The 20,650-nt window shown below is 44.0% G+C and overlaps 1 protein-coding gene across 1 annotated transcript in view; it reads left to right on the top strand.

The window, feature by feature from the left end:
- lama3 (laminin, alpha 3) overlaps nt 1-20,650 on the top strand; it is a 462,187-nt gene that overhangs the window by 135,800 nt on the left and 305,737 nt on the right. The window contains exons 13-14 of the mRNA XM_080194758.1: nt 13,248-13,385; nt 14,745-14,879. Coding sequence (XP_080050884.1) covers nt 13,248-13,385; nt 14,745-14,879 — 273 coding nt within the window. The remainder of the gene's footprint in view (nt 1-13,247; nt 13,386-14,744; nt 14,880-20,650) is intronic.

Below are 20,650 nucleotides of genomic sequence, written 5' to 3'. Positions count from 1 at the left end.
ACAGATTTATCAAGATGTTGTATATTTTATGTAGTGGGTGGCACGGTGGCACAGTGATTAGCACTGCCGCCTCACAGCGCCAGGGTCTTGGGTTTGATTCCTGCTTGGGTCAATGCCTATGCTGAGTGTGTATGTTCTCCCCTATTCTGCGTGGGTTTCCTCCGGGTGCTCCAGTTTCCTCCCACAGCCTGAAAGACATGCTGGTTAGATGCATTAACCATGCTAAATTCCCTCTCAGTGTACCTGAAGAGGCGCCGGAATGTGGTGACTAGGGGATTTTCACAATAACTTCATTGCAGTATTAATGTAAGTCTACTTATGACACTAATAAATAAACTTTCAACTTTAGATGTTACTGAGAATGAAGTGCCGTAGTTCTGAGGAAAGGCTTGCGATTTTGCAACAATTTTCCTGATGCAAAGATTGAAATTTTTAGGCTGTTTTTTTAAATGATTACAGGTTTTAATGGGGTAAAATGGGAAAGATTATTTGCTGTAACTGAGGCATCAGTTAATTGTTGATGTGGAATCATTGATTTACCAAAAATTAAAGGCAGTGATTGGAAATCCAAAATCAAAACAGAAAATGCTGGAAACACTCAAAATGAGGCAGCATGAAATGAACTGACAAATTGCCGTTCTACTGAAGAATTTTGTTTGAAATGTCAGTACAGTGCTGATGATATTCTTCTAAACATAAAACATTTAAATCAGCCCTTCTTACTGTCCATGATTTGAGGTTAATTATTACTGATGTAATAGAGGAACTGGATACATTTCATACAGTAGTGCAGTACAGCAGGGGTGGATTTGGTTTATCATGCCCAAACCACCTCGTTGAAAGAGCTTCCAGTTTACCCACTCCCTGTGTGCTTTTTCCATGCTCTTGCATTTTTCCTTTTCAGGTATGTATCCAATTTCCTTTTGAACTTAGTATTAAATCTGCCATTTCAGCCAGTGCATTCCAGCACAACAACTCACCATGTAGTAAAATCTTCTAATTTCCTCTCTGGATTATTTGCCAATTGCTTTAAATCTGTGTCTCTGGTTATGGACCCTCTTGCCAATGCAAATACCTTCCCCTTATACACTCTTATTGAAGCCTTCATTATTTTGAACACATGTAGTAAATCTCAGTTGTACAGATAATTAATTGAAATAATGGCTAGAATTTTCCAACCCTCCCCAGCAGTGAGTTTTCCCACCCAGCATGTGACGATTCGTTGTCTGTCGGCAGAATCCGTAGAATCCTACAGTGCAGAAGAGGCCATTCAGCTCGTTGAATCTGTACCGACCACAATCCTACCCCAGGCCGTATTCCCGTAAAACCACAACCTACTAATTCCCCTGACACTAAGGGTCAATTTAGCATGGCCAATCCACCTAACCCACACATCTTTGGACTGTGGGAGGAAACCGGAGTACCCGGAGGAAACCCACGCAGACATGGGGAGAACATGCAGACTCCACACAGACAGTGACCCGAGGCTGGAATTGAACCCAGGTCCCTGGCACTGTGAAGCAGCAGTGCTAACCACGGTGCTACTTATGGGTGGCATGGTGGCACAGTGGTTAGCACTGCTGCCTTACAGCGCCGGGGACCTGGGTTCAATTCCGGCCTCAGGTCACTGTCTATGTGGAGTCTGCATGTTCTCCCGTGTCTGCGTGGGTTTCCTCAGAGTGCACCGGTTTCCTCCCACATTCTGAAAGATGTGCTGGTTAGGTGCATTGACCTGAAAGGTGCCGGACTGTGGTGAATAGGGGAATTTCATAGTAACTTCATTGCAGTGTTAATGTAAGCCTATTTGTGACTAACAAATAATAAATAAAATAAAATCTTCAGACTCTTTAGGTCCCCCAAAGTCTACAGGTTTTTGCATGGTTCATCTACTCCACTGCCGGGGAACCTGTCATCGGTGGTCAACTTCAATGGGACTAGAAGGTCCCACTGGTGTGAAGGGCTGGAAAATCCCCTCCAATAGCTTTAGGCTGCTTCTTCTTAGATGTGTAATGGATTACAATTGCAGCATCAATAACCAAATCATTGGCATTGTCCTTTTCTATAACGCTGACTGCAAATGTCTGGTCAGCCCTGTAATTTTCTGCCCTTGAAACATGTCTCTAATTCTCTTTTGAAAATTATTATTGAATCTGCTTCCACCACCCTTTCAGGCAGCACATTCTAGACCATAAAAATTCAGTGTAAAGAAAAATGATCATTCTTTTGCCAATTATCTTAAATTTGCATCTTCTGGTTACCAGATTCTTGACAGTTGATATCATTTCTCCTTATTTGCCCCCATCAACGCCTTTCATAATTTTGAACATAGGTGGGGAGAAGTGTTTGCATTATGTTTAGACTGTTTTAATGTATCAGATTTTATCACACCCATTACATTTTTAGATGCCCTGAAAGTCTAAGATCTTTCATGTGTAATGCTCAGTGTCTCCCGGTAATGCCAGTGTTGCTAGGCTGCATGCAAATTTTGTGTGAAATTGTGTTGAAGATATTGAAATTAGAGGACTTCATGTGGTAAAGAAAAGAGAATATCTTGCATTTATATAGAAATGGTTCACAACTTCCCAATGTCCCAAAGCACTCTTTGAATTGTCGTCATTGTTGTGATGTTGGTGCAGAGGGACCTGGGGGTCCTTGTGCATGAGTCGCAAAAACCCAGTCTGCAGGTGCAGCAGGTGACCAAGAAGGCAAATGGAATGTTGGCCTTTATAGCGAGGGGGATGGAATATAAAAGCAGGGAGGTCTTGCTGCAACTGTACAGGGCACTGGTGAGACCGCAGCTGGAGTACTGTGTGCAGTTTTGGTCGCCGCATTTGCGGAAGGATATATTGGCCTCGGAGGGAGTGCAGAGAAGGTTCACTGGGCTGATACCAGAGATGAGGGGGTTAGCCTGTGAAGAGAGACTAAATAGACTGGGTCTGTACTCGTTGGAGTTTAGAAGGCTGAGGGGGGATCTTATAGAGATGTATAAGATAATGAAGGGGATTGATAGGGTAGAGTTAGAGAGATTCTTCCTGCTTAGAAAGGATAGCAGGACTAGAGGGCACAGCCTCAAGAAAAGTGGGGGGGGGGCGCAGTTTGGTCGGAGTTGAGGAGGAACTTCTTCACTCAAAGGGTGGTGAATCTTTGGAATTCTCTGCCCGTTGAAGTGGTGGAGGCTACCTCGCTGAATATATATATAGGCTTTTGATAGACAGGGGAATTAAGGGTTATGGGGAGAAAGCGGGAAAGTGGAACTGATCCACTTCAGATCAGCCATGATCTTATTGAATGGCGGGGCAGGCTCGAAGGGCTAGTTGGCCTACTCCTGCTCCTACTTCTTATGTAGAAAACTTGGCAGTCCACACAGCAAGCTTCCAAAAACAGCAATAATCTATTTTAGTGATATTGATTGAAATATAGATATTGTCGCAGATACTGGTGATTAATTGAATAGGTATTTTGCATCAGTCTTCACTGTAGAGGATACCAGTAACACCCCAGAAGCAGCTATAAACCAGGAATTGGAAGGAAAAGTACAGTTACCAAAGAATTGGTGCTGACTGAATTGTTGAGCTGTGGGCTGACAAGAGCCCGGGTCCTGATGGATTTCATCCTAGCAACTGAAAAAAAGTGTCTTGTGAGATAATTGCTGCATTGTCTTTAATTTCCCAAAGTTCACTTGATGCAGGGAAGGTTCCATTTGGTTGGAAAATAGCAAGTATAACTCTTTTATTCCAAAAGGGAGAGAGCCAGAAAGTGGGATATTGCAGGCCAGTTAGCTTAACATCTGTTGTAGGCAAAATGTTAGAAGCTATTATTCAAGAAGTTATAACATGGTACTTAGATAAGTTCAAGATAATCAGGCAGGGCAAGTATGGTTTTGTGAAAGGGAAATTACATTTAACTAATTTATTGGAGTTCTTTGAGGAAGTTACATATGCTGTGGATTGGTTGATGTGGTGCACTTAGATTTCCAGAAGACATTTGATATAGCATCACATCAAAGGTTATTGCGGAAAATAGAAGCTCATGTTATAGGAGCTAACATATTGGCTTGGATGGAAGATTGGCTTAACAGGATGCAGAGAGTAGACATAAATAGGTTTATTTTAAACTGGCAAGATGTAATAAATGGTGTGTTACAGGAATCAGTGCTGGTACCACAACTGTGAACAATTTATATAAATAACTTGGATGAAGGGATTCAAGGGATAGTTGGCAGATGCAGGTGAGGTACAATAGGATCTGGGTGTTCTTGTACATGAATCACAAAAGGCTAGTATGCAGGTACAACAAGTTATTAGAAAAGCTAATATGTTATCATTTATTGTGAGGGGAATTGAATGGGGAGGTTATGTTTCTGTTGTAAAGGATTCTAGTGATACTATGTTTGGAGTACTGTGTGCAATATTGGTCACCTTGATTAAGGATGACGTAAATGCATTGCAAGCAGGTCAGAGAAGGTAAAGCAGACTAATACCTGGAATGGGTGGGTTGCCTTATGAGGAAAGGTTGGACAGTCCAGGCTTGTATCTGCTGGAATTTAGAATTGTAAGAAGTGACTTGATTGAAACAATATAGATCCTGAGGGGTCATGGTAGAGTGGATGAGGAGAGGGCATTTCCGCTTGTGGGGAAATCTAGGATTAGAACATAGAACATAGAACATAGAACATTACAGCGCAGAACAGGCCCTTCGGCCCACGATGTTGCGCCGACCAGTTACAAAAACAATGACCCACTAGCCTATACCAATCCCTTTTCGTCCATAAACCTATCCAGAGATCTCTTAAACGCCCCCAAACTAGACGCATTTACAACTGCAGCAGGCAGGGCATTCCAATCCCTCACCACCCGCTGGGTAAAGAACCTACCCCTGACATCCGTCCTGTAGCTACCCCCCCTTAATTTAAAGCCATGCCCCCTCGTGCTAGCTTTCTCCATCCGAGGAAAAAGGCTATCACTATCCACCCTATCTAAACCTCTAATCATCTTATATGTTTCAATAAGATCCCCTCTTAGCCGCCTTCTTTCCAACGAAAACAACCCTAAATCCCTCAGTCTCTCCTCATAGGACCTCCCCACCATACCAGGCAACATCCTAGTAAACCTCCTCTGCACCCTCTCCAACGCCTCCACATCCTTCTTGTAATGCGGGGACCAGAACTGCACACAGTACTCCAAGTGCGGCCGCACTAGAGTAGTGTACAGTTGCAACATTACACTGCGACTCCTAAATTCAATCCCCCTACCAATAAACGCCAAGACACCGTACGCCTTCTTAACAACCTTATCTACTTGATTCCCAACTTTCAGGGATCTATGTACACACACACCTAGATCCCTCTGTTCATCCACACTATTCAAAGTCCTCCCGTTAGCCCTATACTCGACACATCTGTTGCTCCTACCAAAGTGAATTACCTCACACTTCTCCGCATTAAATTCCATCCGCCACCTCTCGGCCCAGCTCTGCAACCTATCTAAGTCTCCCTGCAGACTATGACACCCTTCCTCACAATCTACCACACCTCCAATTTTGGTGTCATCAGCAAATTTACTAATCCACCCAACTATACCCTCATCCAGATCATTAATAAAAATTACAAACAACAGTGGCCCCAAAACAGATCCCTGAGGCACACCACTCGTAACTGTACTCCATGATGAATATTTACCATCCACCACCACCCTCTGTCTCCTATCTGATAGCCAATTCCTGATCCAACTTCCTAGATTACCCACAATCCCATACATCTGCATTTTCTGCAGAAGCCTACCATGGTGAACCTTATCGAACGCCTTACTAAAATCCATGTATACCACGTCAACTGCCTTGCCCCCATCCACCTCTTTGGTCACCTTCTCAAAAAACTCAATAAGGTTAGTAAGGCACGACCTACCCGCTACAAAACCATGCTGACTATTTCTAATCAATTCATTACACTCCAAATAACTATAAATCCTATCCCTAATAATTTTTTCTAAAACCTTGCCCACAACAGAAGTAAGACTCACCGGTCTATAATTCCCGGCAAAGTCTCTGTTCCCCTTCTTAAACAATGGGACAACATTCGCTATCCTCCAATCCTCCGGGACTACACCAGAGACCAATGACGACCTGAAGATCTGAGCCAGAGGCTCTGCAATCACCTCTCTAGCCTCCCAGAGAATCCTAGGGTAGATCCCATCCGGACCAGGGGACTTATCTATTTTCAGCCCCTCAAGAATTTCCAGCACATCCCCTTTATCAACCGTAATACTGTCTATTTTACACCCCTGCAACCCAATGTCCTCCTCAGCTATATTCATGTCCCCCTGCGTGAACACCGAAGAGAAATATTGGTTCAATACTTCTCCAATCTCCTCCGGTTCCACACACAACTTCCCCCTGCTGTCTGTAACTGGTCCTAATCTTGCCCTGACCAACCTTCTGTTCTTGACATACCTATAGAACGCCTTAGGATTCTCCTTAATCCTATCAGCCAAATTCTTCTCATGTCCTCTTTTAGCCCTTCTCAACTCACTCTTCAACTCCCTCCTAGCCAATCTAAAGCTTTCTAGTGCACTATCTGAGCCCTCCAATCTCATCCGAACATAAGCCTCCTTTTTCTTTTTAACCATCGACTCAACTCTTTTAGTGCACCACGGTTCCCTAGATCTACCAAATCCACCATGCCTGACAGGGACATACCGATCAAGGACTCGCAGTAGCTGCTCCTTGAAAAAACTCCACATTTCAGACGTTCCCAGTCCCTGTAATCCCCTAATCCAATCCATGCTTCCTAATTCACTCCTGATAGCCTCATAATCGCCCTTACCCCAGCTAAAATTGCTGACCCGAGGTTCATGCCTATCTCTTCCCATCACTAAGGTGAACGTAACCGAATTGTGGTCACTATCACCAAAATGCACACCAACTTCCAAGTCTAGCACCTGGTCTGGCTCATTTCCCAGCACCAAATCCAATGTAGCCTCACCTCTAGTTGGCCTGTCTACATACTGAGACAAAAAACCTTCCTGCACGCTTTGTACAAACACTGACCCCTCTAGCGAGCTAGAACTATAGCAACTCCAATCAATATTCGTAAAGTTAAAGTCCCCCATAACAATTACCCTATTACTTTCACTCCTAACCAGGATTGTCTCCGCAATCCTTTCCTCAACCTCTCTAGAACTTTTAGGAGGTCTATAAAAGACTCCCAACAGGGTGACCTCTCCTCTCCTATTTCTAATCTCCGCCCATACTACCTCAACTGACAAGTCCTCATCAAACTTTCTCTCCGACACTGTGATACAGTCCTTGACTAGCAATGCTACCCCACCCCCCCTTCTACCTTCTTCTCTACTCCGACTAAAGCATTTGTACCCCGGAACCTGCAACATCCATTCCTGACCCTGCTCTATCCATGTCTCAGAAATGGCCACAACATCAAAGTCCCAGGTACTGATCCACGCTGCAAGTTCATCCACTTTATTGCGAATACTCCTCGCATTAAAGTACACGCATTTCAAACCCTGCTCCGCCCCACCCCCACTATGCCGTGCCTTGCATTCCCCAACTATGCCCCCCTCACTTTCACCCCCTTTCCTCACTATCCCTCCCCCCCTCCGAATCAGTTTAAACCTTCCTGCATCGCTTTTGCAAATTTACCCCCCAGGATATTGATTCCCCTCTGGTTCAGGTGTAGACCATCCCTCTTATAGAGGTCCCACCTTCCCCAGAATGAGCCCCAATTGCTCAAGTACCTGAACCCCTCCCTCCTGCACCATCCCCTCAGCCACGAGTTCAAACTTTCCCTCTCCCTATTCCTCTCTAAACTATCCCGTGGCACAGGCAAGAGTCCAGATATAACTACTCTTTCTGACTTCGCCTTTAGTTTCCACCCCAACTCCATAAATCTTTGCTTAATATCCCCTTCCCTTAATCTCCCTATGTCATGTGTCCCCACATGAACTATAACTTGGGGTTGATCTCCCTCTCCCCTAAGAGTCCTGAATACTCTGTCCGATACATCCTGGACCCCAGCCCCTGGTAGGCAACACACCAGCCCAGAGTCCCTACCCTTACCTCCAACTCTCCTATCCGTCCCCATAACTGTGGAGTCCCCAATCACGAGGCCCAATCTCTTACCCCTAACCACCTGAGGCTTGCCAATAGGCTCACCCCCAGAGACCTGCTCCCTTTGGCTATCCCCAGTTGATTTCTCCTCAACTGATTAGGGGGTCACTATTTAAAAATAAGGGGTCGCCCATTTAAAATGGAGATGAGGCAAAAAAATTTCTCTCAGCAAGTCTTTGGAACTCTATTCCTGAAGCAGAGTCTGAATATTTTTAAGGTGGAGACGGAATCTTAGTAAGCAAAGAGGTGATAGGTTATCAAGAGTAAGCAGGTTACAGGTTTGAAGTTACTATCAGAACAACAATAATCTTATTAAATGGCAGGAAAGGCTCGAGGAGCTGAATGGCCTACTCCTGCTCCTTGGTTTTATATTTGCATGTGTGTAGGAGGAGTTGGTTGCACTCTTTACCAGTTGCTTGTTTTTTAATTGCCAGCCCTAACTCTGTCACACACAATGATCTATCAAGCATGCCAGAAAACTATTCAAATGAGTTGAGTTGATCTTTGTTAATGGGTGATGTTTATGAGGCTGAATGGCATTGCTTGTGAAGACAGTAAGAAGTCTCACAACACCAGGTTAAAATCCTAATTTGATAGTAAACACTACTAGCTTTCGAAATGCTGTTCCTTTGTCAGGTGGTTCTCCACTCACCTGTTGTATTGTAAGACTTCTTACTGTGTTTACCCCAGTCCAACGCCGGCATCTCCACATCATTACTTGTGAAGTACAGGGACCTTATTATCAGCTCCACAACAACCACGTAAGTTTCTGCCCTCCACCTACACTGTCTCCTGAAGCATTGTTTGACAATTTATTGGGTAAGAAAGAAATTTGGAAGTATGTATCAATGTTGTAGTTTCTTGCAGTTATGCCAGAAGGGGCAAAGTTATCATGTGCTTCTGTTCAGTATCTTAACATAATCCCGACAGAATTGGCTAAACCAGTGCAGATGCTTGGGGGAATTCTCAATGTAAACAAGTTATACCCAAAATCACTTAATTCAAGTGTTTCCTACCATTTTCCCAGATCAGGGCCAGAATTCTCCATTTGCGCACACCCTGTACTGCTGCCAACGAGAACGGAGAATTTGGCACTCAGCCAAATCTCTGTTCGCAGCGACAGGACCAGAGAATCCCAGCCATGAGGCAAGGTCAGTAAACTCTGACCCCGGTCCCAGCCACAGAATTGGCCCTACCCCTGATCAAAATTACAAAATTCTGTCAATTGCACTGATTGGGGAATGCTCTTCAAATTGGGTTCACTTGCATAGGTACTAATCAGAATATTCTATAAGATATTTTTCTGATCAAATAATTAATTTATTAAGGAGCTGATTAATCTATACCAAAGAAAGTAGCAAATAGGGCAGTATAATCATTTTAAGTCCTGGCATTGTGGTTAGCACTGCTGCCTCACCACGCCAGGGACCCGGGTTCGATTCCAGCCTCAGGTGACTGTCTGTGTGGAGTTTGCGTGTTCTCCTTGTGATCGTGTGGGTTTTCTATGGGTGCTACGGTTTCTTCCCACAGTCTAAAGAAGTGCGGGTTAGGTGGATTGGCCATGCTAAATTATCCCTTAGTGTCAGGGAGATCAGCAAGGTAATACTTCGGGTTACGGGTTAGGGCCTGAGATTGTTCTCAATCAAGCCTGATAGACTGAATAGCTTCTTTCTGCACTGTAGGGATTCTATGATTTTCAGTGATTCAGTTTACTTAAATGTGCAGGTCTGGAGACTATGATTAGTAGTGCATATTTTTGGTGAGAAGTCCATTTCCAGCTGTATTAATTTTAGTGAAAGCTTGAACTGTATCTCACTAGCACAATTCTGTACCCAAAGCAGAAATTCTACTCCATATTGTTTTAGTTTGTCTACTGCCCTTGTACACAATGTAGTATTATGACAGGTAATGATGTAACAGGGTGGCACTGTTAGTAAAGGAAAACATCACAGTAGTGCAGAGGGAGGACGATATGGAAGAGACAGGGATTGAGTCACTGTGGGTGGAGTTGAGGAATAAAAAGGGAGAGATCACATTGCTAGGGGTGTACTATAGGCCGCCCAACAGCCTGAGGTCGGTGGGGGAAGGCATTTGCAGGGGCATTTTGGACAGGTGCAGGAAGAATAGAGTAGTTGTAGTGGGCGACTTTAATCTTCCCGGAGTGAATTGGAGGGGGCCTAGAGCTGGGGGTACGGAGGGAGAGGAGTTTGTGAAATGTGTTTTGGAAGGGTCGCTAGAGCAGTATGTAACTAGCCCGACTAGGGGAGGGGCTATACTGGATTTAGTGTTGGGTAATGAGCCGGGGCAGGTGGGTGAGGTAGAGGTAGGCGAACATGTGGCTAACAGTGACCACAAGTCCGTCTACTTTAGGATAAAAATGGAAAGGGACGAGTGCCGGCCGAACGGGAGTGTGCTGAACTGGGGAAAGGCGAGCTATAGCAGGATTAGGAGGGAGCTGCAGGACACTGATTGGGAGGGACTATTAGCTGGCAAGTCCACGGTTGGCAAGTGGGAGGCTTTTAAGGGCAAAATGAAATGGTTGCAGGGGAGGTATGTTCCGGTTAAGCGGAAGGATGGGAAAGGTAGGATTAGAGAGCCGTGGATTACAGGGGGGATTGAAGACTTGGTCAGGTAGAAGAGGGAGGCGTATGTTAGGTCGAAACGACTGGGTACGGAGAGTGCGCTGGAGGAATATAGAGAGAGTAGGAGGGAGCTAAAAAGGGGAATTAGAAGGGCGAAGAGAGGGCATGAAATGGCTTTGGCTGGTAGGATTAAGGAAAATCCAAAGGCATTTTATTCCTATATTAGGAGCAAGAGAGTAGTTAGAGGGAAAATTTGTCCTCTTAGGGACAAGAGTGGAGAGTTATGTATTGAGTCGGAGGGAATGGGGGAGCTCCTGAATGAATACTTTGCGTCGGTATTCACGAAGGAGAGGGGTTTGGAATCGTGCGGTCTCTTGAAGGGAGCTGAGGATCAGTTGCAGGAAATATCTATTACGAGGGAGGAAGTGCTAGGGCTTTTAGGTAGCGTAAGGACGGATAAAGCTCCGGGGCCTGATGGTATTTATCCCAGGCTGCTTAGGGAGGTGAAAGATGAAATTGCTGGGCCTCTGGCGCAAATCTTTGTCTCTTCTTTGGACACAGGTGAGGTCCCAGAGGACTGGAGGGTAGCAAATGTGGTACCTCTGTTCAAAAAGGTAGTAGGGATAACCCTGGAAATTATAGACCGATGAGTTTGACATCGGTGGTAGGGAAATTAATGGAAAAAATACTTAGGGGTAGGATGTATGAGCATTTGGAGCGTTGCGATCTGATTGGGGATACGCAACATGGCTTTGTTAGAGAGAGGTCTTGCCTTACGAATCTGGTGGAATTCTTTGAGGAGGTGACAAAAACGGTTGACGATGGGAGAGCCGTTGATGTCATCTATATGGATTTCAGTGAGGCATTTGACAAAGTCCCTCATGGTAGGCTGGTAGAAAAGGTTAAGGCGCATGGGATACGAGGCCAGGTAGCTAGGTGCATTGAGAACTGGCTGGGTAATAGGAGACAGAGGGTAGTTGTGGAGGGGACCTTGTCGGGCTGGAGGCCAGTGACCAGTGGTGTGCTGCAGGGCTCAGTACTGGGACCTCTCCTCTTTGTAGTATACATAAATGACTTGGAAGAGAGCGTAGGTGGTGTGATCAGCAAGTTTGCTGATGACACCAAGATGGCAGGGTTGGCGGGTACTGAACTGGATTGTCAGGTGATACAACAGGATATAGATAGGTTGGTGCATTGGGCAGATAGGTAGCAGATGGAATTTAATCCTGACAAATGCGAGGTGATGCATTTTGGAAGGAATAATGCAGAGAGGAGCTATGTGATAAAAGGTAGACAGATTAGGAGTATAGACATACAGAGGGACCTGGGAGTGCAGGTCCACAAATCCATGAAGGTTGCGTCACAAGTGGAGAAGGTTGTTAGGAAGGCTTATGGAATGTTAGCCTTTATAGGAAGGGGTATAGAGTATAAAAGCTGCCGTCTAATGCTTCAGTTGTATAAAACGTTGGTTAGACCGCATTTGGAGTACTGTGTCCAGTTCTGGTCACCTTACTACCGGAAGGACGTGGAGTCTCTGGAAAAGGTGCAGAGGAGGTTTACCAGGACGTTGCCTGGCATGGAGGGGCTGGGTTACGAGGAAAGGTTGGAGAAACTGGGACTTTTCTCCTTGGAAAGACGGAGATTGAGGGGGGACATGATAGAGGTATATAAGATACTGACAGGAATAGATAGAGTTAATAGTGAGAGACTGCTCCCTAGACTGGGTACGAACACGAGAGGTCATGATTTAAGGGGGAGGGGGGAGAGGTATAATTTGGAAGTGAGAGGAAGGTTCTTTACGCAGAGAGTTGTGGGGGTATGGAACGCGCTACCGAGTAGGGTGGTGGAGGCAGGAACGTTGGACTCGTTTAAGGTTCAGTTAGATAGACACATGAGTGAAACGAGGATGGAGGGTTATGGTAGGTGCTATTAAATAAGGTTAGAACCTCGGGAGACACTGGAAAAGCAGGCTTGTAAGATTAACGTTTTTGTCTTTGTATTCCGCAGGTGGAGGTCCACCTCATGTCAAACGAGGGGCATGCACACGGTGGGTTGTGCGTGGGCTGCTCTTGGAAGTTCTGGGAGTGGCCTAGTACTTCGTGTCGGTGTGTGTGCTTGATCCTGGACTGGTAGACGGGCGCCGCAACAGCTCGGTGACTAGCACTGCTAGCTGTACAGATACATGGATTTGGGCCTGTGTCTGTGGGAGTTTGCGCATTCTCCCTGTGGTTGCGTGGGTTTCCTCCGGGCACTCCGGTTTCCTCCCACATCCCAAAGAAGTGCTCTTAGGCTGATTGGTTCTACCAAATTGACACTATTCTCCCCTGAATCTGGCTAAGTTAGGGGTTCCATTCATAGACATGCAGGGTAGAATAGGTGTAGGGTGATGCGGCGGCGCGGGCTCGATGGGCCGAAGGGCCTGTTTCCCGTGCTGGGTTGTTCTTTGTTCTTTGTATCTCTGTGCTTACTGTGCCATACCTTCAGTGATTTAAGACCATTTATTTTGTGACTGCAGCACTTTAATATTATACAATATTTGTTTAGAATGCCAATGTTACAATGCTGGCGTGACACCTCGAGTATGTGACCCAAACACTGGACAATGTTTATGTCGAATTGGATTTCAAGGTTACTTTTGCGAGAGGTGCTCAGCAGGATATTTTCGGTTCCCCTTCTGTGAGCGTAAGTAACATTCACACCGATTGCTAAGAGAACAATATTTAGTTACAGCTACAACAACATTCCACCCATCTCATTTCACCCTTCGCCTACACATGCTTATTGGATTAGATTTAATTTTTAGTATTCCTCTCCCAAATGAAGATTTAAACTGACAGACATGTCAAAACTAATAAAGAACAGACCATAAGTGGCAATCAGTATTGTGATTAATATACACTTCTCAGTGTGAATGATATAATCATTGAACCATAGTATGATAACAACACAGTAAGGAGACACTTATCCTTTGAATGAGAAATTAAACCAAGGCCTTGTCAGCCTTCTCCATTGGATGTAAGGGATCCCGTGGCATTATTTTGAAGAACAGCCGGGGAACTTACCCTGGAATCCGGATCAATATTTACACCTTAATCACACATGAGTGGGATTGGGGAGAACACAAGAATCACTGTTGGGTGCATCAGTCAGGATTGACTGGATGGTCTTTGTCTTTGTGGTTTCAAGCCAGCTGCAGACGTATTCCTCGTTAAAATAAATACAAGTTGGCACATTCCACCAGCACTAGAAAAGAAAGCATTGTTTGACCCAATGCTGAAATCAAAACTCTTCCGCTCTGGAAAATTTCAAGTTATAAATTTGTGAGAGAAGGTCCTTGGATAAAGGAGTTTAGTTATCCTATTTTAAAAGGGAATCAAATGAATGCCAACCAAATGAATTAAAAATCACGCACTGAGGAATTTTTATTTCTTAATTAGCAATTTCACTGAGACATTTCAAACAACTGGGGCTAGATACAGAAAGATTCAAAAAGAGATTGCAGCACAGAGTTGAGAGGGTGAGTATTATTCTGTAACTGGTCTGTGCAAATCGAATCTGGGGATTTGAGCCAAGTACAAAAAAACTCATTAAAACATGAATATTTCAGAGCACTAAGTCTGAACTGAAGTGCCATTGGTCAAGTCCACTCTGATCCAGCTTCTTGCTCCTGAAGCACTATCTTGTTGTTGCTTCCCCAAAACCATGCCCCTTGGTCCTACAACTCATTCATCTTCCCTTTGGTCTTATTACCAATGACCTTAAATTATAGCTTTGAACCTGTGTAACTTTATGCTACTTCTGTCTCGGCACCACAAGCTTCCTATCTCCAATACACACTTTAAACTTTGAATAATTTACAAACGTTCAAAGGTAGGTGGGAAAGGGCCAGCTGGTTCCTAAATTGGATTAAAGTGTCCACTTGGAAGGATTATTGAAGTCAGCATGTCAGTAAGTGGGTGTTAAAGAGATTAGTTTGCTACAGTGTGCATTTCCTGTTGTTGCTTATTTTCTTGTCTTAACTGTGAGCTGAACATTTTACAGCATGTCAGTGTAACAATGCTGGAACTCTACCTGAACTCTGTGATGACTCTGGGAAATGCCTCTGTCAGCCAGAATTTGCTGGCAATCAATGTGAACAGTGTCGCCCCGGATATCACTCATTCCCACTCTGTCAGGGTAAGAATTTTGTTTCTTAATTACTGAAGCATTTTGGGCTATAAGTTTTGTGTTTTTTTTTATCAATTCATGGGATGTGGGCATCACCAACTGGGCCAGCTTTTATTGCCCATCCCTAATTGCCTTTGAACTGAGTGGCTTGCTATATTATACCATCAGACTTTTATTTTCAAAAAGTCAACCACATTGCCATGGACCTGGAGTCACATGTAGGCCAGACCAGGTGAGAACAGCAGATTTACTCCCCTAAATGACATTAGCGTACCAGTTGGGTTTTTATGACAATTGACAGTGATTTCACAGTCATCTTTCGACTTCTAATTCCAGATTTTTATTGAATCCAAATTTCACCATCCGTGAGATTTGAACCCTGGATATCCAGATCTGTAGAAGAGTCATATAGATTCAGAGCTTTAACTCAGCTTCTCTCTCCATAGATGCTGCCAAATCTGCAGAGTTTATCCAACATTTTCTGTTTTTACCCAGAGATTAACCATGGGTCTCTGGATTACTAATCTGGTGACAATGCCACATTGCTACTTCCCCAAATTTGAATTTATACAAAGTTGCAAAATCATGTGGCTAAGTCTTTTTAGGCAACACCAGGTGGCCTGTCAATCAAAACAGTTCAGGAGCAGGTGGGGGCTCTATTTTCTCTAATTGACAGCTGCTGATTTTTTTTTTCCATTTTAAAAGGTCTCTGGGGATTTAAGTAATTTCAGATTATTACATTAGAGGTTTCAATCTCTGCAGTAAAACATCTAACTATTGAAACCAAACAAATAATTTTTTTTTGTATTTTAAGCCTGTTATTGAAAGAATTCCAGCAGCAGGTGATGTTTCATTTGGTTCTCCACTTGCGACTAGCCTCCTTTGAGTGGCCATGAACAACAACTACTTTGTGAAGGGGCCTGACTCTACTATAATTGTGGGGTTAAAGCTTCCCAACCCAGCAATGGAGGCAGCAAGAGCAGGAGTGCTGTATGTGGGTGGGTTAACTTCACTTTTATTTGTGCCAGTGGGAATGGTGGTATGAATTCCAGGATAGGTTTTGCTTGTCATGTTCTAATGATATCCAAGTCATCTGGACATTGCTAACCAGCTGATTAGGAGTTAAATTCTCCTGATAGGCCTGGAGTGTCGGTCACAAATGTGCATTATAAATAGGTCATTTCTCCGAGTTAAACTTTTCCATTATTGTTTATAAAAGTTTTATATCAGTGGAATAAAACATCTTTGTTTTATAATCATTGTGCAGTCCATGTGCTTGAATCTCACATACTTGCAGGTTAGGTTGATTGGTCATGTTAAAATGTCCTTTGGTGTCCCAAGATGTGTCGATTAGGAAGGTTATGGTAAAGACGTGGGATTACGGGAATAGGGCCTGGACGGTTTGCTCTGATGGCGAGTCGGTGCAGACTCAATGAGCCAAATGGCCTCCTTCTGCACTATAGGAATCCTGTGTAGGAATTCTATGAACATTTAATATGTGACTTTTAAGAAGGATGAACATTTTACAACTTTTGCATGTAAACTTACAGAACTGCTGAAAGCAGAAAACCAGTGTTTAATGAAGATAACATGCTCAATTACACCATTGCCAAAATAAAACAATGATGAAAGCCATTGCTTCAAATTAATTACTTACATTTCTGTTATTGGATTTGTTTACATGATTTTAGCCACTTGCAGAATCATTCAACCACTTGAAGTTTAGTTCACTGATATACTGAACCTCCTCTGCTGACTATATTCTAACTCGCACCAAGTCTCATCACCCCATACTCTGTGCTCCTCCAATTCTGGCCTCTTGTGCATCCCTATTTGCCTTTAAAGCACCATTGGTGACCTTTAGCTATCTGCACCCTGAGTTCTGGAATAGCTTTCCTAAACTTTGACACCATTCTCTGTCCTCCTTTAAAGTCATTAAAAAGTTAGCATGTGCAGTAATCACAAAGCCAGGCAATAGCTTCCTCAGAAACTAAATGGAGCTCTAGGAGCCAGTCTTCTGATTTGATTTGATTTATTATTGTCACATGTATTAACATACAGTGAAAAGTATTGTTTCTTACGCGCTATACAGACATAACATACCTTCATAGAGAAGGAAATCAGACTGTGCTGAATGTAGTGTTATAGTCATAGCTAGGATGTAGAGAAAGATCAACTTAATGTGAAGTAGGTCCATTCAAAAGTCTGACAGCAGCAGGGAAGAAGCTGTTCTTGAGTCGGTCGGTATATGAGTCGGTCGATTGGTTTGTATCTGTTTCCCGATGGAAGAAGGTGGAAGAGAGAATGTCCAAGGTGAATGTGTTCCTTAATTATGCTGGCTGCTTTGCCAAAGCAGTGGAAAGTGTAGACAGAGCCAATAGATGGGAGGCTGGTTTGCGTGATGGATTGGGCTACATTCACAACCTTCTGTAGTTCTTTGTGGTCTTGTACAGAGCAGGAGCCATACCAAGCTATGATACAACCAGAAAGAATGCTTTCTATGGTGCATCTGTAAAAGTTGGTGAGATGACATGCCAAATTTCCTTAGTCTTCCTGAGTCTTCTGCTGAATTTTGTCAGGGGGCAGTCTTCAATGATGTAACCCAGAAAGAAATGAATAATTTAGACCTGTTTTCTTATTTCTTCATTTTACTGGCGATGGTTTTTAAAGTATACAAGACCAGTTCAGACCAGTATGCTTATTTCCCCGTTTTACTGTTTTTTCATTCTGGGGAATCATTGATTGGGGTGCACCACAGCTACAGTCCGGATTCCCTACAAAGCCCAACTTGTGCTAATTTGCGGCCAATAGTTGAGGAGTGCCCAATGTTGGCATGGCATGTTGAAGCTGGGTGGGTGGTCTATTGGATCTGTGATGAGGAAGTGGTTTTTTTATTGTGACTTGTTTGTTCCATTCCTGCTGCCGTAGGGCCTCAGTTATTATTCTTTGGCACGGTGGTCTTAACAGTACAGGCTGGTGTGATGGGAAGTGAGCAGCATGTGGATTGATAAGGTCCTTTGTAGTGGCAGGGTTGATATAAACTTTTTGCAGGAACTTTCTTGTTGCAATCTCCCTCCTTATTTCAGGGGCTTGGATATTGCTCAGGACTGGAGGCCAGAGCAGCTGAGATGATCAAAGGATACCTGAGATCATATGCATTGTTGTGTTGAGTTGGGTATCTAAGGACTGGTACGGGATGAGTTGTACCATGCTAGTGCACAGTACTCTGCAGTCAAGTCGAAGGTGCCAAAAGCTGAGGTCCATAAGGTTTGAGCATCTGCATGACATGAAGAGGCAGCAAGCTTCCTGAGGAGTTGTTTCATGTTTTGATCTTTGTTGATGTCTTGCTCAGATTTTTTTTGTATATTAGTGTTCAGTCAAGGGGAACATTAAGATAACTGGATGTTTGTGATTCAGTTAAAGTTGAGTTCACTCTTGGCACTGGCATTGTGGAATATGCTTGAGACAGTTTTGTTGCTGCTGGGTTCAAGGCATCATGTCTTACGTTAGTTGGTCAGCTTTGCAACGTCATTGTTTATTGTTGTCTCAAATGTAGAAAATGTCTGTGCCTGAGAGATACGGTAAATATTGTCAGCATCGATGTACTTCTGAGTCAGGGTTAGAGGAAAATGATTGATATAGAGATTGAAATGCGTTGGGTCTAGAACAGATCCCTAGGGAATCACGGTGGACTATTTCCTCCAGGCACTTGTGTCATCACCCCAGTGCACCCTGAACCATTTCTCAGAGTAGTAGTTCAATGTTGTCAGTGGAAAGAGGACTCTTCAGATTTTGACAAGGAGGCCGGTGTGCCAGACCATGTCATATGTTGCAGTGAGATCGAGAAAGATAATGCCTATTTTGATTATATTTTAAAATCATTTCCAATAAAGATGGTCAGGGCAAGACCTGGTCACATGTGCTTCACCCTCACCAAAAGCCAGCTTGTTCAGCCTTCAACACACTCTCCGCCTCTGGCTCAATCTGCTCGCTGTAAGGTGAAACTTTGTGTAAGATCTTACAGCATACAGAGAACAGAGATGTAGGGCCCAATTTTATCATCAAGTTGTGCCCATTTTTGGGTGTGAAAACTTGGTAAAATTGGGTATGAGGGGAGTAGCATGATCTGTGCCCACCTCCACACCGGTTCCCCCCTTACCAAGGACTTGAACAATGGAAATCCGCAGAAATCCGTGGAATAGAAATGCTCCATAAAAGTCTGATTCAGGCGCTCCAATTAGTGAGGAGCTAAGTGCCGAGCATCCGATGGCTCTCTGCTTATGATCGATGGGGGGGTAATGAGGGACCACTATCACTCTGCCTGAGATCAGTGAGGAGGAGAGAGGGAGAGGCCCACAATTGGTGTAGGTGGCAGAGAGGGTAGGGGAGATAAGGGGGTCAGTAACATTTTGGGGGGGGGTGGGACAATATTTGTGGGGGCCAGGGTAGGCATAATCTGGTCCGGGAGCACTGTGGTGGGGAGCTGCATTCAATCTTTTTTTTGCACATGCGCAATTGGGGGCACCGGTCAAAGCTGCAGGATTTCGGGCATTTTAAGCCCCGCCCACAGACTTGTCCTGCGCGATTTGGAATCACTGATATTTTTTCAGGCATGATGGCGCCTGAGAACGGGTCTAAAAGTAGGATCTGAAACATTCCCAGTTTCAAGTCTGCTCGGGCAATTAGAATCAAAATGGTAAAATAGGACCCATAGTTTGGTAGCTTGAAGGTAAGTTTTGGCTTTTGTCTGCTTTTGGGAGGGTGATGGCTTTCGTAATGGCCAAGGTTTTAACAGACATCCTAAGATAGTTTGTATGGTTCACTGACTTTTGTCCAATAATACCCTTGTGAAGCATCTTTTTGATTATTGCATTAAAAGTGCTATATAAAGCCAAGTTATTTTTTTTAAAAAATCATCAACTTTTCCAGGGATGCCCTCCCTTCTGATGTGTTCTCATCTTCTCAACCTTCCTGTTGGCAGCTATTGTCCACTCCAGCTGCTGTGGACCAGCCCAGCTCCCTGCTACATGTACCTGAAACACTAATGGCTGCTATTTGTAGTCTCTGTCCTGTTTTATTTTGGTAGGGTCTTCTTCAGTCTTAATCTCTTTTTATGTTTTTCCTCCTACTGCCCACAATCACTTAATGTACAAAGAGTAAGGGTAGCATGGCTAATTGTGGTCATTGAAGGCCAATCATCTCAGTTTCAGGACATCACTGAGCACTTCCTCCGGATGGTGTCCTAAACCCAAACAGCTTCATCATTGATCTTCCCTCCATTTCAACAGGTCAGAAATTGAGATGTTCAATGATGATTGCATATTGTCCAGTTAGATTTGCAACTACAAAACTAAGGATGCATTGAATGCTTCCATGCAGCATGATCTGGATTATGTTTAACCTTAGTTTAATAGGTAGCACGTAACAATCACACACACAGAAGTATTGCACACTGAGTCAGAACACACCATCAACACAATGCAATGGAGAGACTTGCTCAGTTACCTTTGACAGCATCTTTCAAATCCAGAACCTCTACCATCAAGGAGGACAAGGCAAAAGGTGCATGGGAACATCACCAACTGCAAGTTCCCCGCCAAGTCACACACCATCCTGACTTGAAACTATATTCTTTATTCTTCACTGTCATTGGATCAAAAACGTGAGTCTCATGCTCTAACAGCGCAGTGGGTGCTGTTATACTATATGGACTGCAGAGATTCAAGAAGGCAGCTCACTATCACTTTCTCAAGGGCAATTATGAGTGGGCAATAAATGCT

This window comes from Carcharhinus amblyrhynchos, chromosome 8 (genome assembly GCF_965287045.1).
Source record: "Carcharhinus amblyrhynchos chromosome 8, sCarAmb.v2.hapA, whole genome shotgun sequence".
Lineage (NCBI taxonomy): Eukaryota > Metazoa > Chordata > Chondrichthyes > Carcharhiniformes > Carcharhinidae > Carcharhinus > Carcharhinus amblyrhynchos.
This window is presented reverse-complemented; position numbering and strand designations above follow the sequence as displayed.